The sequence below is a fragment of the Rhincodon typus genome, chromosome 4, assembly GCF_021869965.1.
Source record: "Rhincodon typus isolate 14 chromosome 4, sRhiTyp1.1, whole genome shotgun sequence".
Lineage (NCBI taxonomy): Eukaryota > Metazoa > Chordata > Chondrichthyes > Orectolobiformes > Rhincodontidae > Rhincodon > Rhincodon typus.
In genome coordinates, this window is record NC_063335.1 from 108510065 (window position 1) to 108533815 (window position 23751).

Genomic DNA, 23751 nt, shown 5'->3' on the forward strand with positions numbered 1-23751 from the left:
TTAAGAGGTGACTTAATAGAGACATACAAGATGATCAGAGGATTAGAAAGGGTGGACAGTGAGAGCCTTTTTCCTCGGATGGTGATGGCTAGCACGAGGGGACATAGCTTTAAATTGAGGGGTGATAGATATAGGACAGATGTCAAAGGTAGGTTCTTTACTCAGAGAGTAGTAAGGGCATGGAATGCCCTGCCTGCAACAGTAGTTGACTCGCCAACTTTAAGGGCATTTAAATGGTCATTGGATAAACATATGGATGACAATGGAATAGTTTAGGTTAGATGGGCTTCAGACTGGTTTCACAGGTCAGCGCAACATCGAGGGCCAAAGGGCCTGTACTGCACTGTAATGTTCTAAGTCTAAGGCCTCCTCCTATTCCTATCTTCTATGTTCTATGTTACTGAAAACTTCGAGGATCATGGTATGAAGCTTATGCTCTTTCTCAACTTTCAGCACATCCTCATCATATGTCTGGCATGATGAGCAAGCCACTGCTGATATGGTCATGGAGCTTGTATTTTTCATCTTAACAATACTTTTGTTCCCAACAATCAGCTCTTTCTGAGTTCCTGCTTTCAAAAGCCAAGAACTGCCATCTGCCAAACCACAGCAGGCTAACAATGAAGTGAGACAAAGAATAAACAAACTGCTAAAGAGGCCCTCCCTCTTGACCTAAAATTTGTAGTCATCAGTTATGATACAAGTGTTGCTTTTAACTCTGAGACTAGTATAGAATAGGGTTCCTTTCATACGGTGAGCCATATGGGCACAAATGGACTGCAGCCAAATTAGGGGTAAAGGATGGTTCATCAGTTCAACAGAAGACAAGATTACAGATGGTTGAACTGCAGTGAATTCAGACGAAGACATCGATGTGGTATCATACAGAAGAATATTGATGGGAATGCTGGCAGCACTGCCTCACCTGTCAGGTAGCCTTCCATCACTATCAAAGAACATGAGGGTATCATGCTTTGACTTGATTAAAGGCATGGAGCATACATTGACCCTCTACAGCTTCTACTTTCCTTGTCATGCTGCTGCACTGCTGCTTCTGAATGTGCTCTTCACCTCAGAGATAGAGTCATAGAGACATACAGCATGGAAACAGACCCTTTGGTCCAACCAACGTATGCTGACCATAATCCCGAACTAAATTAGTCCCACCTGCCTGCACTTGGCCCATATACCTTCAAAGCGTTCCTATTCATGAACTTATCCAAATGTCTTTTAAACATTGTAACTGTACCTACATCCACCACTTTCTCTGGAAGTTCAGTTCACCCATGAACCATTCTCTGTATATAAAAAAAATGCCCCTTAAGTCTTTTTTTTTTAAATATTCCTCCTCTCACCTTAAAAATATGCCCTCTAGTCTGAAAATCCCCATCCTAGGCAAAACACACCTTATCTATAACCTTCATGATTTTATAAACCGCTCAACCTCCTACACTCCAGTGAAAAAGTCCCAGCCTCTCCTTATAATTCAAATCCTCCATTTCTGGCAAAATCCTGGTAAATCTCTTCTGAACCCTCTCCAGCTTAATAATATCCTTCCTATACAGGGTGACCAGAACTAAACACAGTACTTCAGAAGAGGCCTCACCAACATCTTGTACAAACTCAACATAATGTCCCAACCCCTTTACTTAAAAGGTCTGAGCAATGAAGGCAAGCATGCTGAATGCCTTCTTAACCACCCTACCTATATGTGACGCAAACATCAAAGAATTACATACCTGAACCCCTAGGTCTCTCTGTTCTACCATACTACCAAAGGCCCTACTTTTAATTGTACAAGTCCTGTCCTTTGTTTTACCAAAATGCAACACCTCTCATTTACCAAAATTAAACTCCATTGACCACTCCCAGTTCATTGACCCAATTGATCAAGATCTCTTTGTAATCTTAGATAACTTCTTCACTGTCCACTATACCATTTTGGTGTCATCCACAAACTTATTCATCAAGCTTTCCATATTCTCATCCAAATCATTTATAAAAATAACAAACAAAAGTGGACTCAGCACCGATCTCTGTGGAACACCACTGGTCACAGGCCTCCAGTCCAAAAACCAACCCTCCATCATCACTCTCTGTCTCCTGCCATTAAGCCTATTTTGTATTCAATTGGCAAATTTACTCTGAATCTTTACTAATTAGTCTACCATGTGGAATCTTGTCAAAGGCTTTACTAAAGCCCAATTAAACAATGTCTATTGCTCTGCCTTCATCAATGTGATGTGATGTCATGTGATGACAAATGCAGTGGAAACTCTACCCTAATAATTACTCTTATAGGGACAAAAGTAACTGTCTTTAGATTAAACAATTGTTTAGACCAAGCAATCAGGATGTAAATTGCAACATATGATTATCCAGTGCTAGATGTAAGTGACACAGATGACACAGAAACCTGCTACAGCCTTGTCATCTCCAGGCAGAAAAGTGGAATTAAGGTTTCAAGTAGAACAGCCATGATCTCATGGAATGGCAGACCAGGCTTGATTGGTTGGTTGAATATGCTCCCACTGCCCTTATTCATTATGATCTTATGAATATGGCATGCAGCTCAATATTATACAGGCTACTTCAAAACTGTATACACAGTGTGGGGTCAGCATCAATAAAAGCTAGCTGCATTTCTAAAAACCAATCTAAGTTTCTTAAAGGCAAGGTGCATATTGGTTGCAGCATGGGAAAACATTCCAAGTAGTAAGGAATAACGACAATGGAACAGGAACCAGAGAGAGAGAGGGGGCTCCAGCTTCTCAGATGTAGAGCACTGAGCCCTAGTACTCAAGGTAGAAATGGCAGCAATGATGTGGAGGTGCTGATGTTGAACTGGGGTGGACAAAGTCAGGAGACACATGACACCAGATAATAGTCCAACAGGTTTATTTGGAATCACACAGACTTTTGGAGTGCAGCCCCTTTGTCAGGTGCAGTGAAAGAGCAGGGCATACAAACACAGAGCTTATACGCAGAGAGACCAAAAGATCATACAACTGACATGAGTGGAGTGTCAGATAATAAGTCTCTGCAGGTGACCGAGAGTGTTAGACAGTGTGTAAAGTGTTTATACAGTCAATGTCCATGCTGTGCTGTCATGACAATCAGGCAGAGCCATAGGAATATACAAAAGGTGGCATCTCAGGTCATACACTGAGTTGTAGGTGTGAGGCTTTGTTCAAAATCTGTCTCAGAGTTTTAACCTGGAATCAGGTGGTTTTATTCCGAAAGCTGGAATTTATAAGATGCCACACTGACTGTGACTACAATTTGTATGTTTTTTCAGCAAAATAGAATGTATCTGCAAATAAACAAACATCTTGGATGAAATAATTCACCCATTAGATTTATGTGTTTGTGTGTGTGTGTGTGAGAGAGTGAGAGAGAGAGAGAGAGAGAGAGACAGACAGACAGAGAGAGAGAGAGAATATAATAAGTAATTCAAAACTGTACAAACTAATTAAGGTGCAGAGATTATAACAATTTATCAACGTGATGCCTCCAGTCCTCTAAGGCGGACTCCAAGATACACAACAACGCAGAATCGCTGAGCAGAGGCAGATAGCCAGGTTTCATATCCATGAAGCTGTCCTTGACCATGATCTTGGGTTCACGTCACGCTACACGTGACCTCACCACACTGTTCTGTATCTGTAAAATCTTCCTTACTTTGCATTTTTAACAGCATCACCTTGATAAATTGTTACGATCTCTCTAACTTAATTAGTTTGTGCAGTTTTGAATTACTTCCTACAGTCTATCTCTCTCTATCTCTCTCTCTCTCACACACACACACACACACAGAGAAATAAATCTATGGGGAGAATTATTTCATCCAAGATGTTTGTTTATTTGCAGATACATTCTATTTTGCTCAAAAAACACACAATTTGTAGTCACAGTCAGTCACTGAGGCATCTTATAAATTCCAGCTTTCGGAATAAAACCAGCCTGATTCCAGGTTAAAACTCTGAGACAGATTCTGAACAAAGCCTCACACCTACAACTCAGTGTATGACCTGAGATGCCACCTTTTGTACATTCCTTTGGCTCTGCCTGATTCATGACAGCACAGCATTGACATTGACTGTATAAACACTTTACATACCGTCTAACACTCTTGGTCACCTGCAGAGACTTGATATCTGACAGTCCACTCACATCAGTTGTATGATCTTTTGGCTTATCTGCCGTTGACCTCTCTGCCTATAAATTCTGTGTCTGTGTGCCCTGCTGTCTCACTGCACCTAATGAAGGGGCTGTGTTCTGAAAGCTTGTGTGATTCCAAATAAACCTGTTAGACTATAACCTGGTGTCATGTGACTTCTAACTCAAGGTGGAAAGGAAGAGAGTTATCACCATTCCTCAGTAGACCAGGAGTCTCTCTGCGCAAATACTGGAAAAGCAGTAGGACGAGATAGTCAGAGTTCAGTACCAAGTGTGAGGACCAATATACAATGTTAAAAAGAAATGATGATCTCTAAGTGATTAAAGGCAGTGAATGCAATCTTAAATGCTGTCTCCATACCACCAACCATACACACTGTTCAATAGTCCACATCTATATCACATAATCAATCAGCAATCTCTTGGTATCAGGACTCATACTACCACTCACATGCTCCACCTCACCCTCACACGCTTACCATGGCAGCAAACCTCATCTTGCAGCTTCCAGATAACTATTCAGCTATGACAGTCACATCATCCAATCAGATATTAATAGCAAAGGAGGATAGGCAAGGCTACATATCTTCACCCCATTGGAGGAGACAGTGCTTTGTATTATTGATGCAACCATCATTGGGATAGTAGAAACTGCTATCACTCAGGTCAATGGGATGATGATGTGTTCCTACTTTATGCGAGTTCTGAAATCCCACTTACCTTGATCCCAGAAAATAATACGATGTGTAAGTTGACAATAGTGCAACAATGCACCTCTTTTTTTTCCCACCTGTTTCCCTTCCCTCACCTCAACCCTCTCCTTCTATATTCTTACACACATGCAAAACTTATCACTTGACCTCCCGGTGGTGTCTGAAAATGAGGGCTTAGAGGCATAGCACATTTCTGAGAAAGAACTGCTAGTACATGATTGGACATTTACAGGCAACATCTCAGATACTGGCACTGCATGTACTGTAGAAGATATTGGAGAGGTTGGATCTGCATGTGGCGACCCACCAGGAACTAAGACAAGGGGAAAAGTATAGTATGTGTGCCAGCTCCCCAGAGGGCAAGTTTATAAGCACATCCTGTTGTAGAGAGTTCAGATGGGAACTTAACTTATGTGGCATACTGGAAAAGTTCTGCTCCAAAACACAACATCCTGACTTAGAAGTATATTGCTGTTCCATCACTGTTTCTGGGTCAAACCCCTAGAAATCCTTTCATAACAGCACATTGCATATACGTAACCCATGGGCTGCAGCTGTCAAGTCAAACAAGTCTATCATACAAAAATGGCCTTCAGCCCATCGAGTCTGTGTTAGTCAAAAATAACCACCTAACTATTCTGATTTTCCATCTCTCGTATGCCTTGACATTGCAAGTGTACTTCTATGCTCCATATGCACAACTTTCACCTCTTTCTTCAACAGTACTGACTCACCATATCGCAATGCTATCCCGTTTGCAATTTGATTTCATCTTTTGTTTCATTCAACATCTTCACAAAGAAAAGCTCCTTTGGTTTAGATATTAAGGATAATGAGTTCCAATAAACTGTGAACCAATATCCCTGCAGATCCTTGTTCCCCTTCGTATCCCCAACTCCATTACTTCTTCTAATCTGACCTCTGGCTATGTATTAGTGATACTATTGAACATTTCCCTCTCTGACACTGAATAATCTGTCCTTAGAAGAGAATTCAGGTTTGTCTCTTTACAACTCCTACAAAATGAATTTTGTTTGCATGCCCATTTTGGCCAGCAGTCCTCCTTTTGCTCAGCCAACCCTTAAACCTCTCACCAGCATTTTCTTTCCCCAGAACCTCTCCTTCTGGTCTCTTGCCCTCTTTTGTCTTTTCACTGAGAACTGCCACAATGCTAATTGCCATTTCAATACTTCTGCTCCCTTCATTCTCTCTAAGCCGTTTTCTCCAGTTCTGATGAAAGGTCATCAACTTGAAACATTGATTCTGTTCCTTTCTTTGGAACTGTTTCCTGACACAATAATATTTTCAGCATTTTCCATTTTTATTCCGGATGTTGTGATGGACAGTGAACTGTCATGTTGATGATATTGTAGACACCAGTCAAAATGGGCTAGTATAGAAAATTAAGGGGCACAGTGATCTTGACAGCCATTGGCATAGAGTCCTCATCCTATTCTGCAGTTCTGGGTCACATTTGAGAAAGTGGTGTGGTTCTGATGCAGTGCAGCTACTGCAAACATTGTTCTGACTGAGGTACAAGTAGAAGTGCTCTGAACACAAGGTTAGTAGGCTGCCTACAAAAAGTTCTCCTCTTCATCCCCCTCTCCTCGCCACCTCTGTGAACTGTTTTGTGTTTATGCTGTTGCTGCTCCATCTCCCCTTCATTCCATTGGTCATAGGTTGATGGCAAATAATATGCTTAGAGGCCTTTCAAATTCACATCACTCCTTCCAAAGGTCGAACATCACACTGTTTTGACTGAAATAACGCTGTAATATTCCTCCAACAAAGTACTTTCATTCATGATGCAAAAGAAAGCCAAAAGCAGCTCATATGGAAGTTGAAGTTTCAAAAGTTTGCAAAGGTGCTTCTCCTTCAGCTGAATACAAAATCAACTTGTGCATATTTAATGGAGGGTATTATTATAGTGGGCAAGGACTAAAATGACAGGTTGTGTGCCAATCCAGCACTGGGGGCAAACTGAAGCTATAATTCATCCCCTCTGCCAGCTTACGATGCCCAGATGAAATATCTGAAATGTCACTCTACAAAATGGCAATCGTTGTTCGCTGTGCCAGACATTGGCAAGAATGGACTACCTTCCCTTCATTTGTATCCTGTTGCGGCAATAACGTGGAACCATATTTTGTGGCTTGCATATTTAAAAATATTATAAAAATGGATTGCCCTGTTTATGCTGGCTAATTCTCAATTAGATGAAATAAAAAATAAACTTTTTTTTAATTTAGAAGATTGTATGATAAAAGATCGTAATTTCAAAATAGGAAAGTTTTAATTGATGGTAATTACTTTCAGAGCTAGTTGGGTGGAAAAAGAGTTTAAAAATGCATGACTTTCAATCTGATAATAGCCACAAAGGATGATCAAATACTTGATATGGACTGCCAGGAAGGTTGGTAGACACACTGGACTCATTTATTTCAAAAAAAGGATGGAGTAGCTGTAACAGCAAAGTTAGAATATGAATTATGGAATGAATAGAACCAAAGGCCTTCATGATCTCGTAAAATGATAGGTTTTGATGTAATAGTACAAATCATTGAGTGAGCTAACCCGCAGTCCAAAGGCTAAAATAACTCTACTTTTACAGTCTTTTCAAGGCCTTCCCTTCCCACATAGGTCCCATGGATTGCCTCACTGCCAGCTGATCTCTCAGGGTAGAATCCTCCTGATATACACCAATCTGGTTGAAGCCTGCAGATCTCTGTGGCATGCTACTGAGGCCAATATATGGGCGTTAGATCATAATGAGCAAGCAAGCAGAGTGCTGTTACATTGGTTTTGAACCTATTTAGTTTCTAGTTAAGAATCACCCAGTTATCATCAAATAGACTAAGAGGAGATGATGGCCAACCTTCCTGCTTCATTTTCCTTCTGAGTGGACCTCTGAAGTCCATGCACAGCAGCAACTTCCAGAGTCCGAAGCCAATGCTACAAATGGCATAGGCTTACTAATTGCCATGTATGGACCCTTGGAACAACTGCACAGCTTAGCGTAAACACTGGGTGTGGTGTTGTGGACTAGTAATCTGGAACCCTTAGCTAATATTCTGAGGACATGTGTTTGAATCCAAACATGACAACTGGTGCAATTTGAATTCAATAAAAATCTGAAATTACAAAGCTAGCCCAATGGCAGACATGTAACCATTGTAAGTTATTGTAAAAAATCATCTGTTCACTCCTGTCCTTTAGGGATGGACAATTAATCTGGCCTGAACCAGTGACATTGAAATTATATGAATGAATAAAAGAAAATCCGGGTAATAGTCATATATTGGGTATAGTCAGGATATTAGACAGTAATGTTTTTGAAAACTCAGTTAAATCTTTTTATTCAATAAACACAATTTTTAGAACGATGATTCAAATATTCCATACCTTCTTTACTTCTCTCGTAAGCATACATCTCTCTATCCTCAGAACAGTGGATATATCAATGCATTCCTTTGAGATTGAATTTAGCCATTTTGTAAAACTGTCCACCAGAGCCAAGAAAAGAACCCATGTGAACTTCAGAAGATTAAACACCCGCTTGAAAACATTATCTGAGAAACAGAGAGGAGAAAGATTATTAGAAATAGATCAATAAGAAACATAAGGGTGAATTCAGCTTTTCCAACATGGAGTACAAACAAGGACTTCATAGAAATAGGGCCTCAAGATTTTCCATCCATTGAATAGAGACAAAGCCAATTAAAATTTAAAGCTGGGATTGGTAATGTTTTGTTTGGAAATAGTATTAAAGGATCTGAGCTAAGACAGGTATTTGGAGTCAAGGTAGAGACCAATTCTGATCGAAACAAATGGCAGATCAGATTTGAGTTGTAGATGTAGAGAGGATGTTTCCTCATGTGGGACAATCTAGAATGAGAGGTCATAGTTTTAAGGATTAGCAGATTTAAAACAGAGGTGAGGAGATATTACTTCTTTCAAAGGGTTGTGAATCTCTGGAATTCACTACCTCAGAGTATGGTGGGAGTCAGGACATTGAGTAAATTTAAGAAGGATTTTTAATTGGTAATTCATTGAAGAATTATAGAGATTGGCTAAGAAGTGGAATTGAAGTTGAAATGAGATCAGTTATGATTGTATCAAATAGGGTAGCTGACTCACGAGGCTGAATTGTCTGCTTCTGCACCCAGTTCTTATGAATAGTCAACTCCTGTTCCACTGTAGACAGAAAATTACAACTACAAAGGGGTATGTTGACCTCAATGAATGAATTGAAGATATGAAATTCCTCATCTCAGTTGGGAGAACTAAATCACAAAATGCACCCATGCTGCTCTTTGATAATAGTACGATGAAACAGGAAACAGGTGGAATTTAACTTGCACTAGTGCAAGATTGTATGGGATAGTGTATGTGAAATATGTGCAGACAATTAAAGGGTACCATAACAAAACAATGGATAGGATTCAGTTAGACTAATACTTTTCTAAGTTACAGAATATGTAAAAATATTAATCAAGAATTTCGTTGGAATTTAATGACATTTATTTGAAGGGAGTTATGTTAAACCACTGCCACTTAATGACCAAGCCAATTTAGAATACAGTCTTATCATTGTAATGGCCTTTCAGCAACTGAAATTTCATCTACCTGAAATATTAACTTTATTTTTGCTTCCTACTACCTAACTTACTGTGAATTTCTAGCATTTTGTCTTTCATAAAGTTTTCATTATACAAATTATTCTATATTAAGATTAGAATACTGTGTACAATTTTGTTTGTTTAATAACTGAACTATGAAAGATATTCCAAAACCACAACAATAAGAAAGATAATGGTCTTACATATCAGTCCAATCTTCCAATCTGTATTGAAATCTCTATTCCCAATCAAGATCTAACAACATGTTGCTATATACCTTCCCAGGAATTTTCAGGTCAGACTTCCAATACAGGATTAATCCCAGAGAGAGATGTCAGCAAATAGTAAAGCAACATTTAGTGAACCTTCACAGAAAACATGGTACCAAGTTATGGCATTAGTTGCCATATTTTAGTCAGTAAACTCAGGCTAAATGTCCCAAAAGCCTCTTTGACATCTGAAGTGGGTATTGTGGGTTGATAGTCTGATGGATAGGTGAGGGGGTAAAATGAAGCGTCAGTACACAAGTAGGGTAGTAGGTATGTAAGGGTAGCAGATGGATGAAGCGGTAGGGATCAGATACGAAGGTGAGGAAGTAGGGTAGTAAGTAAGGTGTACATACATTGATATGTAGCTGAAGGGTGGGGTAGCAGGAAGGTAGTTGAGGGGACAGGATTGCAGGCAATTGTGTGAGGGGACGGGGGAGCAGGTGGTGAAGAGGATGTAACGTTGCAGATAAGTGGGCTAAGTGCATAAAGAGCTAAGTTGGCAGGAGGTAGTTGAGGGGCTAGGGTGGCAATTGAGTCGCAGAGGGACTAGAGTGGTAGCTGGGCAAAAGGGTAAGGTACCAGGTGAAGGATTAGGGTGTTAAGAGGCTGGATGAGGGTGTGGGGAATAGCTAGATGGCTGTGTAAGAAATCTTTTTAACATGGGTGTATGCTGGCTATCACACGGCCTTCAAAATAAAGTTCAGGATCTGGTACATTAAAACCCTCAAGGATAACGCCACTTGTTACAGGCTTGAACAATACAGCATTATCATAGCCTGAAAACCCAGTGCAATAACATTGAGTGAGAGAAGGTGGGCAGGTCAGGGCCTGTTCAAGGAATAAGGTGGCAGATAAACCTTCTTCTGGAAGGGTAACCCAGAAGAACAAAGCTGACTACTTGGATTTGCCTTCACCAAGAGAGGAACCTGTTAACCATCGTTGTGGGATAAACAATGCCCCATGGCCTTTAGTTCACCTCAACTCAGAAGAAATAGACGATAGTTGTCAGTGCATGTGGCCCAACTCTAGAAATGATGGTTGAGGCCAAACAGGAATTTGGCTCCAGTCTTCTTCAGTCATTATCCTGTTCCACAAAAGGAAACAAGCTAATTCACCTTGGAGATCCCAATGCCAGAAACCTCTGGAAAAAACGACTGGCAAGGACGGCATAAGGAAAGCAAACACCAACAGGGAAGCAAACACCAACAGAGTCCTTCTCCTAATGAAAAGCCTAGAACATGGTTGGGCATAATAAACCCTTGTCGAAGGTCAATACAGGACACCATGTCAAACCTTTACTCCAGACATCTGCTTGATTATGTTATCGCCCACTTAGGGAACTGCAAGGCAGTCCACATCACTCATGTCATGACAGAAGCTGGCAAGTGCCGGACCAATGATTGCCTAATCCAGTCCTCAATTTCAATCAACTCAGCCCAAAAGTAGTGGCAGCAGCAGCAGAAGTGCTTCTACATAAAATTCAATATTGATAGACTTATACAGCCTACATAGAAAGGCTGGAAGAGTCAGCATCTCAAAGTCAACCTACTGATGCTCAACAGGGACCTCAGAATTTCCACAGCACCTAATCTGTCCTTAAATCCATCATAAAGAGCACTTACGGGGACACTGTTATCTTCTCTACCAGTAAATATCAAAAGTGGGGCAATAAGAATTATGAGGGAATCCAGAAAGTAAATTGCAAGCACAAAGAATTCCTGAACAGGAAGCACCACCAATACTCTAGGAAAAATGATCAGGTTTACAGAGAAATGAAAACCGAGGTTCAACATAACAATGAGTATCTGAAAGAATTGGTGGTGTGTGGAAAGAAAGCAGAAAGTTCAGCAACTTACTAATAACTATGCATCCTTCAATGCAGTCAAGACTATCTACGGCCCAAGGACCCAAGGATCTATCCCATTGAGAGCTAAGAATAGACCATCCCTCATCATGGACACAGAGACAACCAAAATTCATTGGGACGAACATTTCAAAGATCTCCTCAACCGAGACTCAGTTGTTCACACGAGTATCCTTGGCCTCAACCCAGAACATGCCAGCTCCCAGTATTCAAAGCTAAGGGCTTTGTGTGGGAAAGTGGGACTAGTGTATCTGGTGATGCAGACTCAATGGGCCAAAGGATCTCATCTGTATTCTATAATTCTATGATTTTATCTCAGCGTAACCCCAACCTGGCATGAGGTTCATAAGTCCAACTGACAACTGAACACCAACAAGGCCATAGGCACAAATAGAATTCGAAACAACACAGTAAAATATGGGACAGTAGCACCCTGGTATGGAAACATAACCTCATCTTATTCATCTGAAGGATGATTATCAACAATCTCTCCCTCAATGTCACCAAAACAAAGGAGCTGGTCATCAACTTCAGGAAGCACAGTGGAGAACACGCCGCTGTCTGTATCAATGGTGCTGAAGTGGAGGTGGTTGAGAGCTTCCTAGAAGTAAATATCACCAATTATCTATCCTGGTCCATCCACATCAAAGCTACAGTCAAAAAAGGCACACCAAACACCTCTACTTCCTCACAATACTAAGGAAATCTGGCATGTCCATTATGACTTCTACCAATTTTTATAAAAGCATTACAGAAAGCATCCTATCCAGATGCATCACAGCTTGGTGGGGCATCTGCTCTACCCAAGACCGCAAGAAATTACAGGGACTTGTGAACATAGCCCAGTCTATCATGATAACCAGCCTTCCTTCCACTGATTCCATCTACACTTCCTGCTGCCTCAGGAAAACAGCTAACATAATCAAAGACTCCCACCTCTGTTCTACTCTCTTCCACCCTCTTCTATTGGGCAGAAGATACAAAAGTTTGAAAACACCTACCAACACATTTAAGGATCAACAACATCCTGGGCGTTATCATTGATCAGAAACTCACTGGACTCACCACATAAACACAGTGACTACAACAGCAGATCAGAGGCTAGGAATACTGCAGCGAGAAACTCACCTCGTGACTCCCCACAGCCTGTCCACTACCTACAATGCAGAAGTCAGGAGTATGATGGAAAATTCCACACTTGCCTGGATGAGTGCAGCCCCAACAACACTCAAGAAACTTATCACCTTCCAGAACAAAGCAGCCCGCTGGATTAACACTGCATTCACAAGGATCTACTCCCTCCACCACCCACACTCAGTAGCAGCAGTGTGTACTATCTATGAGATGCAGTGAAGAAATTCACCAAAGATCCTCAGACAGCACTTCCAAACCCTCAACCACTTCCATCCAAAAGAACAAGGGCAGCAGATATATGGGGACACCACCACCTTCAAGTTCCCCTCCAAGCCACTCACCATCCTAACTTGGAAATATATCGCTATTCCTTCACTGTCACTAGGTCAAAATTCTTGAATTCCCACCCCGATGGCATTGTGGGTCAACCCACAGCAAGTGAACTGCAGCAGTTCAAGAAGGCAGCTCACCACCACCCTCTCAAGGGCAACTAGGGACAGCCAATAATTGCTGGCCAGCCAGCGACGTCCATGTCCCACAAAATGAATACATTTAAAAAAAGAACAGCCTCTTCCCCGCTGTTATCAGACTTATGAATAGACCTCTCATATATTAGAGTTGATCTTTCTCACCCTCACCACCTTCTCTGTAGCTGTAACACTATATTCTGCATTCTGTTCTATCACCCTGACATATACATGTAAGGTATGATTTGTCAATATGCTTCACTGTATCTTGGTATGTGACAATAATAAATCAAAATCAAATAAAATCAGGGGGAAAGTATGACAGGGATATCTAAGACACCACAACTGATACCACCATCAAGAAAGGAGACATGAATTATTGTGATAACTACACAGGGATCATCCTGTTGTCCACCACCGGGAAGTTCATTGCAAGAAGCCTCTTCAAACACCCACAATCCAATGGGTGAAGAGCTCTGAATGGAGATCAAGCAGATTCTATCTATCAAAAGACACAGTGAACATAATCTTCACAGCAAGACAAGTCCAAAATATGTGCAGGCAGCAGTAGCAGCCTCTCAACATGGCCTTCTTTGACAAAGGCCTTCAACTCTATTAAATTGATTATGGAGCATCCTTCTCAAGTTTGTCTGCCCACAAAAAATTGCAAATCTTCCTCCACTTGCTGCTTAATGGCATGCAACTGTGATCCTCAAGAATATGTCCACCGTACAACCAACAGAAGTGCAAACTGGGGGGGAGTGGAGGTGGGGGGCAGGCGAGGTCAAGCACGGTTGTGTCATCACACGAACACTGTTCTCTATCTACCTTGTTACAACATTTCACCTCACCTTCAAGAGGCGTTCCATTGGATTGAAGCTAATCTACAGACAAGCAGGAAACTGTTCAATCCATATTGCCACCAGTCTACAACCAAGACCACCCTAATCTCTGTCAATGAGCTGCTGTGTTCAGCTGATGGTAGTGTGTGTACATACTCCGAGGCTGAGCTCTAAACCGTTTTTGATGCATTCACAGAGGCAGACAAGAGAATGGGCCTTAAGATAAACATCAACAAGAAAAAGTTCACATGGAGGTGCCGGTGTTGGACTGGGGTGACTTCCGACAAAGGTCATTAACCAACTTGCTCCTGCCATTCAAGGCTACCCCAACTATCAAGATTCACAGTGAAACTATGAACAATGCAGATTAATTTGCATAACTCATCAATGACTGGCTTCCTTTCAGTGAGAGCAGACAGTGAAGTTGTTAAGACTTTAAAATCTGGACTTTTTCCTTTTCTTTTGGCTAAGAACTTTAAGATCTGGGTGTTTTTCTTTTTCCTTTGGCTCTATTTCTTTGATTTCCTCTCATTTTAAAAAAAATTCTGGTTTTGTATTTTGAATTTAAAATGGTTACGTAGAATGGCAACATTGTACACTTTTCACTGTATCCCTGTACTTGAATAGTAAATTAGATAAAATCAAATTCTAATTCTAATTTTGATGTTGAAACTCAACACCACCTCCACTGCTAGTGCCTTTAGCCATCTAAAAAAATGAGTGTTTGATGACAAAGACCTCAAATCCAGCACCAAATCCATGGTACATGGAGAAACCTGCTCTGCTGTATGCATTAGAGACATGGACAACACCTCAAATCACTAGAAAAATATAACCAGTAATGCCACCACAAAATCTTGCCAATCCACTGGCAAGACAGCTGTTTCAATATCAACATCAGTGTCTGCTCTCAGGCCAACATACCTAGCTTCAATGAACTAGTTGTTGTCAATCAGCTGTATTGGGTGGGCCTCATTGACTGCATGCCTGATGCAAGAATTGAAAAACAAGCTGTCTATTTTGAACTTTGTCATGGCAAGTGGTTACCAAGGGGACAGAGCAAATGGTTCAAGGACTTTATGAAAGTGTCCCTGAAATAAATGCCCACCAAATCATAAGAATCTCTTTACCAAGGCCATTTAAAATGGACAAGAAATATCTATGAATGTTCAAACCATTCTGAGCATCTCCAACAAGTCCATGTAGCAGCCAAGTGCAAACAGTAGAAGGATTATGGAGAAACACAAGCATCCCATCAATCTCTCTCAACTGGAGAGATCCATATTTGACCATTTAGTCAACTCAGCACCCAAAACTTTATGGTAGAAGAAAGTCGCCTTGATCTCAAAGGATTGTCTGAGGAGGAAGAGAGTGACAGATAAGCAGGTGAGGGACAGTGTGGCAGGTTGGTTAGGGGATATTGTGGTAGCTTGATAAAGGGTCAGAGTGGCAAGTAACTGGGTGAGGGGGAGAGCTTGGCAGGAGGGCAAGGAGAGAGGATTGCAAGGGTAGTACGACAGATGGGTAAGGTAATGGGTTGCCAGGTTGGTAATGGGGTAAAGTGGTTGAGGGTATAGAGTGGCATGTGGACGGGGGTAATGTGTTAGATGGGTGGGTGAATCAGTACCTGGGTAGCAGTCAGTTGTCTGGTGCGGAGGAGTTAGGTGTCTGAGAGTGTGCAGGGGAATATTGGTTTTATTGATGGGTGGGCCACCATCACATGTCCCATGGGATTGGAGTCTGGGTAAGAAAATGGTTGGATCAGGTGCTTGGGGGATCAATGTAGGTGAACAACATGGTCAGTTGTATAGTTAAGCAGAAGTTCAAGCAGGTTTTAATTCATCTAACTTCTTCTGTCTAATTATCAAGGTAAGTAAGTCATATTCGTCTAAAGATTCCAATTCAGAATTGGGAACTATTTTGGAGGTTTCAGAAACAGGGTAATTGCTGACTGAAAGTTTAAACATCCTGGGAAATTACATAGTTAGAGCATTGGGACTTCCAATGTATATCTTTCAGGGTATGTCTAAACTATTTGGACACTGGAAGATCATGACCATTATACCTGATGCTAAATTTTGTGTATGAGACCTCTTCATAGATAAGCTAGCGAGGTTAAATTTTATAGTTCATATGGTTTTCAGTCTGTTAAAATAAATTTGAAAACCCTGATGGGATGTGCTATTCTTCATGGCTGAATTCTAAACAGTCATCTTCATTTGTGAAGCTTGGTGCTATTTCTTCTAATTATTACACTTTGATTTCTTGAATTGAGAACTAACATAATTCCTTTAAATTAAGATGTCATTTATCATCATTAAACGTTGTCATACCTGGTGCATTAGAGTGTTTATGCACTTCTTCTGGTGTTGGTAGTTCTTCTGTCTCTTCACATTCAATTGCAATGTGACCTAACCAAAAGATAGTGGAGGGACATGTCAATAAGCTTAACATTATTCCAAAAGTATGTACCATACATTTGCTTCATTTTTCATTACTGTTTTGAAAAGTCACCTAAGTGATCTCAAATTGCCTTCATGGTAGACGCTGCAAATATCTGAATAAAGAAGTGAAAACAGTTGCACTTTCTCTGAAGAAAAAAAAACAATTAAATCAATGAATTGTACCCTCAGGTCTATTACCCCATTCTTCTCCAACATTTAATAAGGTTTTAGATTTTTACAAAAAAAACATATGAAGACGTATAGAGTTTTGCACCACTAAAATTCAATGGTCTTGGATAACCAAGCTGAAATATTTCACAACCATATTTTTCTTTTAAATACATTACAAATTCAGGTATTTGCAGCTTTATAAGAATTAAAAAGTTGCATTGCATTTCAATTAAACAGGAAGATCAATTTCCAACTAAAATATTTTATAGAATATTTATGTTCTAGGAAAAGTGTTTCTGTAGTTAACAGTCTATTTACCTTTACAGGATTCTGGATAGGTGTAGAAAAGCAAACAATTACAAAGAGGGGACGTGGACATGGATAAGTACTACGAAAGGTTAAAATTCCAAAAAACCTCAACTTTCTTAAGAAAATTCCAGAAATTTTCAATAACTTTTGGGTCTTTTTTGGAAATTTCCAAATACTTTCCACACTCCAAGATCTGCAGAAACCCCGGCATGCATTAAGAAATCGACATTTTCAAATACACACTATTTCCTTTCCAGATTATTATTTTTCAACAAGAAAACTATCAATCTCGGCTTTAATTGTTGGAAATACACTGCAGTTTTCCTGATTAATACATAGAGTACAACTAGATCGCGCACCCTCCCCCCACCCCACTGTCCCTCCTGTCCCCCACCAGAATAATTTCAATATCAGATATCTGATTTTACCTCTGATCACCAAGAAGAACATCAGATTAGAAGACACTGAAACAAATGGCAACCAAATGTGTGTGGGAAGCCAAATCCAGCAACTCCATTTCAACTTGTAACTTTACTTGTGACCTAAGACAACTCATACTAATAGTTTTATGAATGTTATTTTAACAATGCTGCAGGACGTGTCTCACATAGACTAGAAAATTACAACGTTATCAGTCATAGTCCATGAATCACCAGAGGTTTTTTTTGCGTTTGAGAAAGACAACTTGTTATGTATAGCTTGACAGGAACTATTCCACAAGTGTGGTGTAACATATAGAGGCAGGCCTCCATGAATTACAACAGCTGGTACAAAGATTGAACCCATGTTGTTAGCTTTATTACTAAACCACACTCGAGTCCTCTAGACAACTGAACTAACTGCCCCATGGACTACCAAATGACTGCACCAAAGTTACCTCCTGTTTCTTTTTTACTGTTTTCCCATTCTTTCCGTTTATTTTTCTCCTTTCCTTTTAATACCGATTTTGAATCTTTCATCCAGGTCTGATAAATAAACTGTAAGAGAAAAGTTCACATATCTCTTCAACAGACTTAAGGTAACCCCATTCAGTGCACAACCATACGACATAGAAAAATAAGTGACATTCAGAAACTCACCACAGCTCAAGTAGATTAAAATATTGTATGATGTTGGATTCAAAACACAGATTAAACATACATATACTTAGTTGGAAGAGTCAGGCATTAGTCTAGACTTTGTTGCATGTTTTGGTTACTAACAATTAACAATTTTGACTATAGTGCTGTACAAGTATACAAAAAGCATGCACTATACTGACATTAATTTAAAAGTACTAATTAAAATCCACTGTCATATTTCTACCACTGGACACATAAAAGGGTTTGACTAAAAGGAAGTGCAACATAATATTTTGATACTGATTAATGACTATCTTACTTGCCTATTTGTTGGTGACAATCGTTGCAAGTAAAATTAGTTATGGAAAATGCAGTCTTTATCTTGGTAAGCATGATTGTACGGCACAAACCAGCATTAGTTTAGCAATTTCATCCTAAAATGCCACAGAATGCATCAAAGAAATGTCAATTTAGTATATTAGCGGTGATCTAATGAGAGTAGGATTTATCTTTGAAATTAGTATTGAAGCATTCCAAACAGAACTTAACCATACCATATTGGCTGCGAGAGACTTGATGCTGATGCCTGTTGCCTAAATAAAAAAATCACTACGACTAGCACATTAAATATTTTTTGTCAATTCAAACAAACTTTTACAGCTGATGAGAGATGTTCCTATCAACATGTTTATTGATTGCTGTCATTGTGACTGACACACTATAAAGCCATCTCACTGCCATTAATGGAAGTCTACTTCAAGAGTATCAGTAGAGTTGTTCTGTATCACTTTGGCCAGGTTTTTATTTTTGAAATACCAAATACAGCACTATGCAAGTATAAATTGAACAATCATAAGTGAGTAGTAGAGAAAGAAGAAAAACTCAAGATTTGTTTGCTACTTTGTATCAATTGTTAGTTCATTAAAATCATAATTAGTGATTAGTTTAAATAATTTATCAGTAGTATTGATTTAGTTACAATCGGCTGTAAGCATTTGTCTCTGTGGTGACTTTTAATGCCACGTAAAAATCCCATTTATTCAGCAGCACATCAATTCTCTTTTTGTTATTGTTTTACTACCACAACAGATGTACCAGTAGTGGACAAACACATGCATGCAAAGCAACAACACCAGAAGCATGAAAAAAATATCAGCACTGGCTTAAAGCAAGCATAAAAGAAAGCATGCATATTATGTTGTACAGAAACCAAAATGTTTCCTAGCTGTTTTCCAGCAGAACTCATGTACAGAACAACCAACACAAAAATACAAAAAATCAATCAGCATTTAGATCTTCGTAATTTGAATCTTTCAATTTAAATCAATAATTTCGGTTTCCTTTGTTTCATCTGAGAATTAATATCAGCAACAACTCTAAACTACAAGATTTTGATTTGTGTATTTACAGCCTATAAAAAGGGTCTCTGCTCATATAATGCACAATCCTTGAATATGAACATACTTTCAGTAGATTTCAATGTATTTACTTTGATAATAATAGGATGTTAATATCGCAGTCAGCATTGCATCACTGAATTGAGCATCTAGCTTGTGTAAAAAGTGCACAAATCAACTTATCTCAATAAGTAACAACTTCAGAAAATTCTTCTTTGTTTTAAATTTGTTAAATGGTTTCACTTATCTGAAATGTGTCAACTATCCAGCTCTCTATTTAATTTGGAACAATCCTAATGAACGATAACTAAACATGCAGCTAAAAGCTAGTTACAATAAGGCAGAATAGTTTTGATATAAGAGGGAAGTACAGTACAAGCCCACCAATTGGCAATCTCAGGAGATGGAAAGAGCCAGATTTTATCTGTTATCAGGTACTTTCATTGGAAAAATAGATATTAGTTGGTCATTTCATCAATGGTTCCAAACTTCACCTCCACAGAAGTTTTCAACTTTATTACAAACATTGCAGAAAAAGAATTCATTCAAAATACAATTAAACCAAATTTATCTAAGAGTTGTCAACTGGTTGGGATTCACTGTATTAAATGTGTTGGCATACTACATAATGAGGCATAATCATTCCACACACTCATGAAACATCTGAGAAATACCTTTATAGCTCTGACTATCAACTGAAGTATGGTTTTTGGAAGTTTTAGGATAGACTTTGGCAAGGCTATAATGGCTGAAGCAAATTTCCGAACTGCTCTCTATAGAGAAGGATAAAGCAAGGCAACTGTTAGTAGAAAGGAGGTCCCTAAAACTTAAGTTTTTTGAAGACTAATTCAAGTCAATACTTTAAGATTTTACATTCATTCAGAAGTTATTTATCTTTGAAGTTTACATAGTCTAATTGAAATAACTAAAGCTAATGTGATGTTCTACAAAAAAAATTAAAGGAAATTTGAGTTTCTAAATTAACTAGCTTAAAATAAAAACTTGTATTTACATAGCTTCTCACATTTGGGATAAATTTTGAATAAGAAGGAAATTACTATATGGACAATGATATTGAGGAAGAGAGTTAAATTAGTTAAAAGAGAGCTTTGTTGGGCAAATGGAAGACATGTATGAAAGAGATTTTATATCAAGTTTCTTCAATCAATTAACGAGACAGTGAGCAGTGAAATACAGCCACTTTCAAAATGCAAATGAACCCAATTTTAACCTAATTGGCCTGGTGGGAACTAGGAAAGTTCAGAACAATGCCCATTTTACACACTCAATTTTGCCTCTATTGACATGCAAAAAGTTGTATGCTTCTCAAACTTGGTTACTTTTGCTGTGTGAATCAATTTAAGGTCAGGGTTTTTGTAGCTGGATGATAACCACAAATGGTACAATGTATACAAAGAGACATGAGGTCAGTTAAATCGTAGATCATTAAGGCATAGTGGTATGAAGTTATAAAGGGATTTCAAATAAAAAGTAAGCATTTTAAAAATAAATATATTGTAAAGAAGTCCTATGAAGTCCTGAATGGTTTAATAACAGTCAGAGAACAGGTCCTGACACAAGGGCTGTGGAAGAAGAATTTAAGCAATACATATTAAGAAATAAATGAGCTGTGCAGCATTTTGTATAAGAGTGTTAGGAACAGACATTAACTAATGAAATAGCATTGAGTGAATGTCTAAATTTGCCAAAGAGAATCTAATTATAATTGTGCTCAACGGACAAGGAGTTTTAAAGTGAAAATAGAGTGAGCCTTCACTGGAGGTTTGAATATCTGCAAAGTTGTTCTTGATGGTAGAACGGTTGAATCTTTATTGTGATATTTATAGTAAACTGTTTCAACTAGTTCGTGTACAGTGTAAAATAGCTCTTTTTTGTCTTTTGTGATTCAAAGTCTTTAGTGTTATTTCGATAAATGTACATTGGCAGTCTTTTGTGGATATATTTAGTGATGACAACATTCTGCCATGATATCTAGATTGTTTGAGTTCCAGTTATTGATAACATTCTCTTCTTGCACTACAGACCTGGGCAAACACTAAGGGTTGGGTAATACTCAGCATTTACTTAAGAAGACTTTCTCAGTTTTTCTATCTGTACTGGTACCTTCCAAGAGATACAGGTTCTATGATGGATGGCCCATCGTAGGGTCTAGGTTAATTGGTGCTTCAGGAGTTAAATATTGGAGGTAATGTTTGGTTCAGTTTTTCAGTTTGAGTTTCTCCCAGCAGGTCTTCCCTGCATCGTTTTCACACGTGGACGTGGGCCTCTCCATACTAGATACAACCTTTCGATTTTAAGGTATTCTGTATCCATTTGGTCCATCATGTTCTGACACTTCATGTTCCACAACACTGCTGAGTGACTACCTGACTGCATATCATCCAGACTCCTGGCCTCTAGCAGCTCCCTTTGAAAACCATTTTCTTAGGCTACCCACACCCCCTCTTCAGTTATTGATTTGGTCACATGTCTAGCCGCTTGATGATTCTGTTGAGTTTGGAGTCCTACACATACTGTAGTTTATTCTGACCCAGATATTCCAATTTCAGAAGAACACCCTTATGGCGATTTGAAGATCTTTCTTGCTAGTTCTTTGATGAGACATAGTTTTTCTTCTCAACACTTCTCTCCGAGGCCTCTTGGATGCCATCTTGAATGCCTGGCTTAGCCTCTTGTGGTGTTCATCCACTTGTTGCCCTGGTCATTGCCATCAGAGGTCTGTGAGCCCAAAGTGATGCTCCACAGGAAGGGCCGATATATGGTGTGGAGAATAGTACACAGATGAGTGTGGGGTGTTATTATAAGCACAGACCCCTTCTGGAGGCTATTCAGACCACATGTGTTTACTGTCAAGAGGCAAGGTCAGTCCACATGGTCATGCAGAGTATAGTTGAATTGGTCGCAATATCCACTACCCTCTGGATGATAGGTGATGGTTCATTTCTTAGCAATATCATAGTCCTTGCAAAGCTACTGTAGGATCTTGCTCTCAGAGTTTCACCCTGAGCACTGTGAATTAGATATGGAACATTGAAATGGACAATCAAGAACACACTAAAACTCTGGCTATAGTTGAGACCTTTTGGTCATGGGTAGGAATGGCCAGCATGAAATTAGTGAAGACATCTGTGAGTACATGAACATGTTCTATCCCATTACTAATGAGGTCAACGACTATAAAATCCATTATAGGTACCTCTAGAGATCCCCTGGCAATGAGGGGATGGGGTCCTCACTTCCCTGCTGTGGTCAAAGTACTCTTCTCAATTGCGATCATAGTTATCAAAATCAGCAGCTATCTCAGGCCAGTAACACCATTCTCTGGACAGGGTGGTCACCTTTTCCATTGCTTGGCGTATTATAATGAATAGCTATCAACACTTGACACTTGAGGCTGTCTGAAGGATGAGGTGCTTTACCCTTCTCTCATTGTTATAAAACAGATGTTAGAGAACTCAATGCTCCTCCCAGATCCTCTTCCAGCACCTTAACAGTTTCCATGCTGGTTTGGATTCCCTCATTAGTTGGCACTGGATTTGTAGATGTTGGATCTTCCAATAATGCTGCAGTCTACAGATATACACATCAATGAATAGAAGCTGTCTGAGATCCTCTGCCAAGTTAGATGGCAAAGATGAAACTACACCAGATTCTACTTGTCTGTATCTGGTTTGGATCACCTCAAAATGCATTGATGACAGTCTACTGAATCTTAGTCTGAATGCCAAAAGGAAGAGTTGGAATGCTGCCTCTGAATTGGGGCACGGGCATGAGCAAGACGTCAGCCACAGCCCTCTCCAGCTGCCAGGGGTAGCTTCCCTCCTGTGGGTAGTTTTCCAACCACGGGCATCAACACTTGTATTATTACTTTTGACTGAATTGGATGAGATCTGAAATCAAATCTACGTGAGTTCAGCAGCCCATTAAATCTCTGTTGCTCCCAGCTTGGCTAACATTTGAAAGTAGCTAAGAGTGGTGCCGTTTGTTCAAACTCTGCATCAATCAGAATGTCTCCAAAATATGGGAAACAGTCCACTTCAAAATTAGCAATCTGAGTTTAATATTGGAATAATTCTCCAAATTCTTCATTCAGTTTGAGACTTTAGGAGAAAAAGTGCTAATCACTTAATAGTGGAGAGTTAATAGTGGCGAACACAAAGTGGCAGCGACATTAAATCAATATTTTGCCTCAGCTTTTGTGGTGGAGGACACTAGTACCATCCCATTGTAACAGTAATAGCGAAACTTTTCAGCTACTTGT

At 39.5% G+C, this 23751-nt stretch overlaps 1 protein-coding gene across 1 annotated transcript in view; it reads right to left on the bottom strand.

Moving 5' to 3' along the window:
- Positions 1–23751, bottom strand: part of LOC109920528 (piezo-type mechanosensitive ion channel component 2-like) — a 696943-nt gene that overhangs the window by 83076 nt on the left and 590116 nt on the right. The window contains exons 35-38 of the mRNA XM_048596193.1: positions 20144–20242; positions 17889–17988; positions 16421–16498; positions 8295–8461 (exon numbers count right to left, since the gene is read on the bottom strand). Coding sequence (XP_048452150.1) covers positions 8295–8461; positions 16421–16498; positions 17889–17988; positions 20144–20242 — 444 coding nt within the window. The remainder of the gene's footprint in view (positions 1–8294; positions 8462–16420; positions 16499–17888; positions 17989–20143; positions 20243–23751) is intronic.